This window comes from Lycorma delicatula, chromosome 13, assembly GCF_047948215.1.
Source record: "Lycorma delicatula isolate Av1 chromosome 13, ASM4794821v1, whole genome shotgun sequence".
Taxonomy (NCBI): Eukaryota; Metazoa; Arthropoda; class Insecta; order Hemiptera; family Fulgoridae; genus Lycorma; species Lycorma delicatula.
The window spans coordinates 7,475,290-7,485,515 of NC_134467.1; the positions used below are offsets into that span (position 1 = coordinate 7,475,290).

At 35.5% G+C, this 10,226-nt stretch overlaps 1 protein-coding gene across 1 annotated transcript in view; it reads right to left on the bottom strand.

Annotated features, from left to right (window-relative positions):
• pdm3 (POU-domain protein pdm3) overlaps positions 1-9,021 on the bottom strand; it is a 320,089-nt gene extending 311,068 nt beyond the window's left edge. Inside the window, exon 1 of the mRNA XM_075381305.1 lies at positions 8,815-9,021. Coding sequence (XP_075237420.1) covers positions 8,815-8,925 — 111 coding nt within the window. The 5' untranslated portion in view covers positions 8,926-9,021. The remainder of the gene's footprint in view (positions 1-8,814) is intronic.
• Between the last annotated feature and the right edge of the window lie 1,205 nt (positions 9,022-10,226).

Here is a 10,226-nt window from a genome sequence, read left to right on the forward strand (position 1 = left end):
GTAGGCCGTATAATGTATACATATACACACACACGCACCTACACACAGAGTACAATACAACACAACTCAATATGTAATTTCCCCCTTTTCCCCTTACATTTTCACCGCCCCGCTTGGCTCTTCCCCCTTATAATGCATCCAGCAAACCATAAACTACCATCAAATGCACCCCTCATTCCACCTTTCTACCGTTAAACCATCGCCGTCTCTGTTTATTACATTACTAACATAATGCTGACCGGCTTAAGTTGCCATAGTGGTAACAGCAGAGAACAAGAGATAGTAACAGACAGACAGACGGACTTTACCCTTCTCTCAGATCCGTCCCGTATCACAAACATATATAATAAGTTTCATTTAAGTGTAAAAACGGTTATTTTACTGAAAAAAATAGGTTACGTTAAATTATATAATTTTTCAGATCTTTAGATTTAAAATAAGGAAAGTTGTTTTTTGAATTACCCGCCAAATAATAAGAACAAATGTGGACGTTTTATTCTCCGACTAAATATTACAATTTTTTTTCCAGTGTTTCAGTCATCGGCGTACAGAATACGAATTTTTTGACAAGTATGAATAAACTTAAAGTAGATTTTATTGCGGAACATAATTAAATTTCATTTAAAAGAAGGCGTGCAACTATAAGAAATTTGTGAAAAACTAAAAAAAAAAAAAAAATTTCCCCATTTCCCCTTACATTTTCACCGCCTCGCTTTGTTTTTCCCCCTTATAATACATCATAAAGTACCATCAAATGCACCCCTCATTCCACTTTCTACCGATAAACCATCGCTGTCTCAATTGAATTTTTTAAGGGTGAAAAAGAGGGTTAATAAAGAAAATTTGTACATCTATAAATCGAGTTAAACGTTTAGCAGAAAACGTGTAAAGAAAAAATCTCCCATGATATTCCTGTAAGGGTTAATACATCATTTTAAAAAAAATTAATGAATTTCCGTGGAGGAAAATTACTTTTAGATTAAATATTAAATGTCCACAATGCAGGATAGTATTAACATAAAATTAGTATCGAAAATGATCTGTACAATGGATTAAAAAAATTTTAACGGACGAATATAAATAGCTAGGCTTGAACGCGGCTCATTCACTATCGGTAAGATATAAGAAACGTAAGGATGACTTTTTTTAAGTATATTATCATTACTAATCAAATTTGGGTAAATCATTTTACCTCAGAAAGTAAAAGAAAATCGATGTAATAATGACCACATCCTTCAACACCAAAAGTAATTATTTCAGGAGAAAAAATTATGCTTCATTATTTTGAAATAGGAGTGGGGTTTTACAAATTTATTTTCTCACGGAAAAACGAAATAAACGCAAAGTATTATTACAGTTTATTAAAGCAATTAATAAACAAAAGTTCGACCGAAAAAAAAACAACAAATAAATCTGACAATAGAGTTGTAGGACTTTCCTGTCACTCAGCAAAAGACGCGTGCCGGGAAAGTCCTACTACTGTGGTGTTTTCTGATGCACGGCTTACACGCACAACTTAATTTAAAATATTTAACATTTTATTCAAATATAATATTTTTTCGTCTGTTTAATTAAATGATTCTAACTAAAGCGCGCGCGCATAACGTATTTAATCCACGCAGGTGTGGCGGTACTAGCGGCAACGGTCGGCACTAATTAAACTAATCTAATTTCACAACTTACGTAAAAAAAATTTCGCTTGTACGGTCGGCAGTTCGGTGTAGTTGCGAGGCTTAACGCACCAGATACCGAGTCAACCAGGCGATCGAGTTTGAGACCCGGTCAGACCGAGTTACTTTTTTACACTTTAAATATATTATTCGTTTATTTAATTCTACCGCTCGCCTGTGAAGTTACAACATAGCAGTAGAGTATTTCTGGGGTGGGGGTGCAATTTTTAAAAACGTTTTTTGCAGATAGTGTTATTTTTTAATCGTTAATAAGTGTACCTAAGAAAAATATGACCTTAATTAGGCGAAATCTCCGGATACTGAGTGTAATCTTGCTCTACAACCACACCCCCTTGAACTTTTAAAATGAAAATTCAATGACATCAACGTCTCATACATAGACTAATCTGACAAAGTTTGGCGAAAATCGGTCCAGTAGTTCTGAAGATATAAGGTGATTTAAAGGCTAACACACACAAATACATACGAAAATTAAAATCCGGAATATTTCCATCCGGTTTTTTGGTATTTTTGGTTTCTTACTTGATAAAACGTCAAAATTTGTTGAAAAACCGCGTATGCCCAAGTTGGACCGATTACAATACTTTCCCTTTTAGAGCTATCTAGACGGGAAAGTAAAAGCGTTCTGGGCGTTTATTACTTGATGATGCACGCAACAAAATGCAAGGATGTCTGAGGATCTTTTTATTTCCCTATTCATCGGAGAGACTGGACATCAGCCCATTACAGCTGGATATTTCTATTTAACTAGAAGGTATTTAATTTTTAAAGGCGGTTCTATATTTGTTTTTGGTTTAAGACTTATTGAATTTGAGATTGCATTCTGGTCCTTTGTAGGTCGTATTAATAAATAGTATTTTTACTCGGGTTAATATTTGAGATATTATTATAATATTTGCGTCTTCTCCCGACGCGATTCACCTTCAGTCCGTCCACTGAAGGCCTTTCGGTACTAATCCCTTCCAATTTACCAGGAATTCGCCTCTTGGGGCTCTAGTTTTGTGGAGAGTCTCCCTTCGTGGAGAGAATCGCATTTGGTGTCGGCAGGCTTTTTCCCGATTAGTTATTGTCAGGATATTATGGATTTACGTTGCCGGTTGTAATATCGGCAACAATTCGAAAAATAAGCTAGATTATTTTCCGCTTCCCATCCTCCTTATAATTCGGGTCTTGTTCCTTCTGACTTACATGTGTTTGAATTGAAAGAGTTTTAAGACGGTGGGAAGTTATGTTCCATTGTGAAGAAATTATCAACCGCAGCTACAAGAATATTTTACTGAAGAAATACGGAAGATACCGAATAGGTGGCGCTAGTGTATTCAAATGGAAGGAAAGTATATTGTAAAATTATATAAAATAAATTACTTATTTTTTTGATACTTTTTGAAATATTAACAAAGTGTTTTTTTTTTAAACCTCCGAGTCCACCGTTAGGTATTGCTTCAGAGGGTGAGATGAATGATTCGTAGCGTGTCTGAAAATGCCATACCTGACCGTGATTCGAATCCGGGACCTCCGGATGAAAGGCGAGACGCTACCACTCCCGCCATGGAGGCCAAAAAAAAGTATAATTTAAAAAAGTATAAATTAAAGTATAAAAAAGTATAAAAGTAAAAGTAAAGTATTAAAGTATAAAATAAAAAATTATTATTAAAGTATAAATTAAAGTATAATTTAATTTGAATAATAATTCATTCATTAAAATTTTTTTTGGCTATAACTTTGGTACCAATGAAAATAAGTACCACTTATGATGCGTGGTTGAAAAGCTCTCAATGAGAGCTTATTACCGCGGCTAAGAAAAACTCCAAAATCCAAATTTTTTGATTTTGGGCTTTTTTGGACGGTCGCTTGCGATCAAAAAAGGAGATGCAGAACTAGATGTTACCAGAGTCCTAAATCTAAAATTTCAACATTACACGGCTAATCATTTTTTAATTATGGAAGATACATATATGCAAACGTCACGCCGAAACTAGTGAAAATGGATTCAGGGATGGTCAAAATTTCCGTTGAAATCTGAGAACCGAAATTTTTCGCGACCACCTTCTTTACTTCTTTACTCGCGATCACTAGTTCCTTTACTTCGTACAAGGAAATAAACAACTATTAAGATTATATGCTTAGATTATAAAATCGTTAAAATCAACACATTTAATTTGAGATTACTGAACAAATTACCGAAAAAAAAAAATTGTATGAGATACAGAAAACGAAAAACAAAAAAATGTATAACCTTAGAAACAGAAGTATATAAAAAGAGAAAACTCTCTCTTTGTAGGGTTGTAAAAGGACTAAGTAAAAATGAGTTTAACAAAAAACAAACGAAATGAATTTTAATTAAAATACGCAGTAAAAAAATTTAACTGAAAAAACTTACCGTCACTTCAAAATAAAAATTAAATTAAAAACACATTCTCAAGAAATAAACACTAAAACGTGAAAATATAATTTTATCTTCGGGTAACTAATTATCTCTTTACTTTTTTTTTTACTAAGATAATACACAATTACAAAATTGAACTACACAATATATTGCGGAGGATTTTGCTAAAATAAAATTTATTTTCTTTTTCTTATGCGAACAAATATTTACTCATATTTCCAATTTGTTTGGATTAATCCAGATCTTTTACGGATGCTCTTCACCGCTGCACCCGTCCCCACTGCAATGTGTCTTATCTCTATGCTTAAAATAAAACGATCTGTTATCTTTTTGGTTTCCCCTCCCGAATTATGTTTTAATTTTCCACCTAGAAGATAAGAAAAAAATTTATACGTTTAATACCGATTTAAGAAAGTTATTTTAAGCCCGAAATAAAATAATGTGTTTTTTCCAACCCAAAATTTCTTATTTTGTTCCAGATTTCTCGAAAGCTACTAAAAATACAATACTGGACCTAATTTTTTTAAAATTTTTCAGGTCAGTATTCATATAAAACCACTAAATTTGCCCGTTTATTTGCGCCCTAAGAATTACAGTCGAGTTTTGAAACGAAAAGTGTACAGCCACGTCATTAACTCAATGTTGCTACACGGAGTCGCAATCCGGTCGACAGCTTTAGGATATGAGCGGAATCGTGAAATACTGGTGGGTGAGCAGAGGCGGATCGCCATCCGCGTCATTTCCGCATACTCTACCGTCTCGACCGAAGCAGAACTTCTCGTTGCAGGTGTTCCCCCATTTCAGCAGTTAGCCAGGGAGAGAACCGGACATCCAGGGTGCTGACAGAAACGAGATGAATAGACGGCTCCTCCGAGAGCGGCAAGCCCGCTGGAATCAAGGTTACACTGACCGATGGACTCAACGTCTGATCCGGCAGATCGAGGCGCGGGTCGACCGTAACTTCTGTGAGGTATCGTACTGGTAACCCTATTTCTGACCGGTCATGCGGTTCCGGGTTACTTACATTCCAGGAGGAAGGCAGACAACCCCCTCTGTTTATACAGTAAGGAGTTGGACACACCGGAACACGTCGTGTTCGACTGCCGGACGTGGGTCACCGATCGCCACGGCTGTGAAAAGGTCACCGGGCCCCTTGCAGTCGAAAACATCGTCGAGCTTATGTTGTCCGGAGTGGAAGAGTTTCGGGCAGTAACCGGTTTTATCACAAGTATTCTTCAACAGAAATGTCGAGACGACGAAGCGGCGAGGGGATGAGAGACAGCCCTCTGCGGAGCTGCCGTTCGTCGGTGCTTGCACTGATGGGCAGTAGTGATGAGAAACTGGGACTCTCACGTCCCTGACATCCTCTGTAGGTCCCCTTCACGGATTCCCACATTAGAGGCTACGACGTCAGGACCGATTGTCTGCATGGGAAGGTCCACTGAAAAACCAAAGAACGCGACCTAGGTCGGAGAGGGGGAGTGAAGTACAGCCCCTGCGGAACCGTCGTTCGTCCGCGTTTGCGCAGGCGTTTGCGGCGGTGATGATGCACGGAGACTCCGGATTCCCCCTTGCCGAAAGGCACCTCCTGGGGCCGTGTAGTGCTTGATCGCGGATCCGGCCCCAGGATGGGGAGTCGATGAGGCGGTTAGGTTTAGTCGGTAGGGCCCAAGCATACATACGCATTTTAATAACAACTAGCTGAATCTGTTGCGAGTCCGACACCTTGTCCGTAAATGGGATTCCTCCTCTCATCAGGGGAAAAAATTACAGTCTGGCTTAATTTTACTATTATTAAAGTGAAAATCAGACCGAAACCTTTCTCTAGCCGATTCGCCAACGAAGCGTTTCCAAACGTTTGTTAAATTTTTCGTAAATCACTGTGTATATGCAGAAAGTCTCGCACAGAAAAAGAAAGAATTTCAGTACATATTTCATATGTTCTGAGTGATTTTAACAGCTGATTTTCGAATTCGAAAGTTCTGAAGTTAAAATCGGTTGCTTTCATACGGATTTGAATATTAGACAGTGGATATCGGTGTACTTTGGTGGTTGGGGTTTAATTAATCATACATCTAAGGAATGGTCGGCCTTAGTAAGTACACGTGTACACCTCACTTACATGTCACACAAATCATCCTCATCTAATTTGCCCGGGAGGAGGTTGCTTGCAGAACAGATTGCGACGTACAAATTAGAATTAGTCTGGAAACGGTTTGTTTTCCAGTTATAGAAAGGTTTCCCTGATTTACGCTTCAACGGTTAGATGAAGCCATTGAAAGTTAAATTTTGGTAGTCGGGTTTCAATTAACTACACATCACAGAAATGGTCGCCATGAGACTGTACAAGAGTACATTTCACCTACTCTCATAAATATGATCCTAATTCATCCTCTGAAGTAATACCTGACGGTGGTTCCCGGAGGCTAAACAGAAAAAAAGGAAAAGTACTTTTTAACCGGATCCGAATTTTCGGACGAAAATCGCAAATATCTCGAAAACGGTAGGTCCTACCGCTGTGAAAAACGGTCGATAATTCCATCCGCTCCCAATGGTGCCTGTCGGATAATAATATTTTACCCCGGGACGCCGTTCGGAAATTGGGGAGGGGGTGCCACCGTAATATCTCGACAACCGCTTATCCGATTACTAGCGCAGCTGTAAAGTATAAACTTATGAAGATTAAAAGTAGAAAATAAAAAATAACTAAAAAAAAATTCAAAACACCACTCTTAAATTAAACACACTAAAATGTAAAAAGTAATTTTAGAACAATATCTGAGAATCGATTTGACAAGTTTTGATGATGATATGTAAGATTATGTAAAAATGATTACGATTAAAATAATTATGTAAATCTGATGCCATGACTTCACATAATCTTACGTATGACCATCAAAGTTTGTTAAATCCATTCTGAGTTATCGCCCTAAAATTAATTTTTACCTTTAGTGCGTCAAATAGTGGTGTTTTAAAAACATTTTTTAATTTATTTATGTAATTGCTTTTATCTATAAAATATTCAACAATAACTAAAAAGTAAGCACCGGTATGTACCGATCACTAGCGGAAAATCCCGATTCGTTAGTATCAATCTTTAGAGTTAAATTTCTAATTTAACTTTCGTTATATCAATTTTCATCATTCAAAAAAAAAAAAAAAACATTTTTACACAAGAGGTAATCAATTTTCGACACCTAATAATCCCATTTCGAGACGCCGCCCGCCAGGGCACCCACCCGGAGAGCCGAGCCATTTAAAATTGACACACCACTTTCGATTTTTTCTAGCTTCCGAATTAAGTTTCTGTAAGAAATAAGTAGTATATTTGGCATGGTTCTTAGGATAATACCATCTTTATCGTAGGCGAAAGTCATCATTTACTTCACTTTTGAGAAAATGAGAAATTTCTTTCCAATACGTCGTCTGAACGTGAAACATTTCCGAAAGTTCGAACTGGAAATTGCCGACTTTTCAGAGAGTGAAAGAGTAGAATCAACACTTTCTCCCGGAGAGTGTTGACCGTTCCAAATTCTACTTTGTGACTTCACTTCCGGTTCAGATTCACGTAATTCATCAAAACTTATTCCATTCATAAATTGCTTGCCTTCCCTTCATAATGTGTAAGCAGTTCTCGCAAAATTTCGAGACTCATCGCTTCTTATTTTTTCATTCGATTAGTGCGGTACCCGATGCGCTGCGACCTTTTTTTGTGCAAATATTCCGTTAAATGCGGTATACTACAGTCTTTCGTATTCCGGTTTCATTTTAGCTTTCTCTCACTGTCATGTCGAAGACAAAGATCTTCGTCGATCATCGTGACAACAGTAACGATGCTTAAGTAAGCTTTGGACGGTCGGCTAGAGCGTGGTTTATCTGCTTTCCCCCTTAAACTATTTATGCCGATGCTGTACGGTGCTGCGCTCTACAGTATCATTATCACACACTTCTCGTAACGACTGATAAATTATTGACACAGTATTTTTCCTTCAAGTTTCAATTTTGATGTATGCGCGCTACTCAAATTTTACTTCAACGTGATCCGATTTTGTTTCTGTCTCGTTTTCGAATAGCACTGACAAATCGTCATGCGGTTAGTAAGCGAAGCACCTATATGGTCTGCTTCATGACGTGGCCGATTTCCACGAATAGTTCCGTGCATTCGTTTATGCGCGCATACGCACGGTGCATTAAATCTGGAGTTTAAATCTCCATTAAATCCAGTCGGATATGCTCCCTTCAGAAGTACAGTTCGTGAACGTCTTCGCTCGCAGTAATATTTCACGTATTTTTTGTCGATTTGCGTTATGTTTATCAAACTATAATTGTCATTACAGTTTTAAAAAAAATTTGCTTACTTCTCCTTTTCTATATTTAAATTAATCTATCGATTGAAAATACAGTTTTACATTTTAAAATACAAAAAAACGATAAACTAGCTTAAATTCAACATCGTAAATGAAGTATACGATTAAGAAACAAAATCACAAAAAAATAAATACGAATAATGTAACGGCGAGAAAAAAGTCAGGTTTTTATTTTTAAAAATACATATAAATAAAAATAATGTCGTGCGTGATGGGGAACTCTCTATTAGTGGAGATGGTCTATTGCGACCGATTTGATTAGAACGTAAATCACCCGCTTGTAAATCACTAGTAAGGTGTGAAATCAAATTAAAAATTTAAAAAAAATTACTGTTATTTATAACAAATAAATTTAAATGTAAAAACCCACCTCCGACTTAAGATTCAAAGGTTGCGGTTCCCGTTTGATAGAGTTGGTTGTGGTCGGTGAAGGTGTCACAGCAAGCATGGCGTCACCACTGTCCTCTTCTCCTTCTGCCATTTCAAAACGACACCCCAAAGGAGTTTTTTGTTTTATCACTCAAACCATTGTAATTTTATTTATTGAGGCGAATAAATAAAATTTTACAGCACATCGATGTGGAATATAACTTCGTCTTCACCTAGAAAAAAAAATTGAAAAATTAAAATTTAATCGTTAAAAAATAAAGAGAAATTGAAAATTCAGGCAGGAAGTGTGAAAATAATAAAAATTATGGAGGTCCCGGGATTATCCCGGGACCTCCAGATAAATAACCAAAACTCAACCATTCCATCACGAAGATCGGTAATAACAAGATTAAAGAACATAGAAAAATGTTTTTACACTCGTATAAAGAGACTGAATGAAGAACGATTGAGACGAAAGATTTTCAACTTCTTTGAAAATCTGAAACGTAAAAAACAATCGGCTTCTAGACATTTGAAAGATCTGAATAAAAGAAGAAGAAATTTTAGACAGAGAAATTTTCAAGGAAAGAGTGTAATAGTTTAAAGTGAATGTTGGGTGACAAACTTGATGTATTTATCTATGAAATGAGACCTCAACCGAATCTTTAAGTTACCTCAATAAATTTTTATATGCTTTTAAAATTGTAAGGTCCTTTTTGGATCACCCGGTTATATATATATATATATATATATATATATATATATGCGTGTAAGGAAATTACATAAGTGAATGCTATTTTTGAACTCCTCGTACCTCAATTTCCTCCCCTCACTTCCTACATGTGATCGAAAGTAATACCGTACTTCTTCGAAAAGTCCGTAAAAAAAAACATCAAAGAAATTAAACTGCAGTTGAAAAAGAAAAACGATTGGTGAATTAAAAAAGGAATCCCTTAATTTTTTAACGTTATAAAAAAGCGAGTAAATAATAACTAATCATGATGGATATGTAATATGATTTGCTAAATAATAATAATAATAATAATTATAATAATAATATTAGATGAAGTAATTATTAAGCAATAATAATGATAATCATCAATGAATCACAAATAATTAGCATATTCAAATGTTGCTTTGTTATAACATACTCCATCTAATTATATTTAATTATAATGTGTTATATTTAAAAATAGAACTAACGATTAATTATAATTTTATTATAGGAAATGTCGTAATTGATAAATGAATTATTTAATTACTACTTTTTAAAAACAATAATAATAATAATAATAAACATAAAACAGGAAAAGTCTGTAATTTTAATGTTTATAATTCATTTATTATTTAAAGTTGGTTAAAATTTTTACAAAAACTATAACTTTTTTATTTATTTATATATTACGAAAAAAA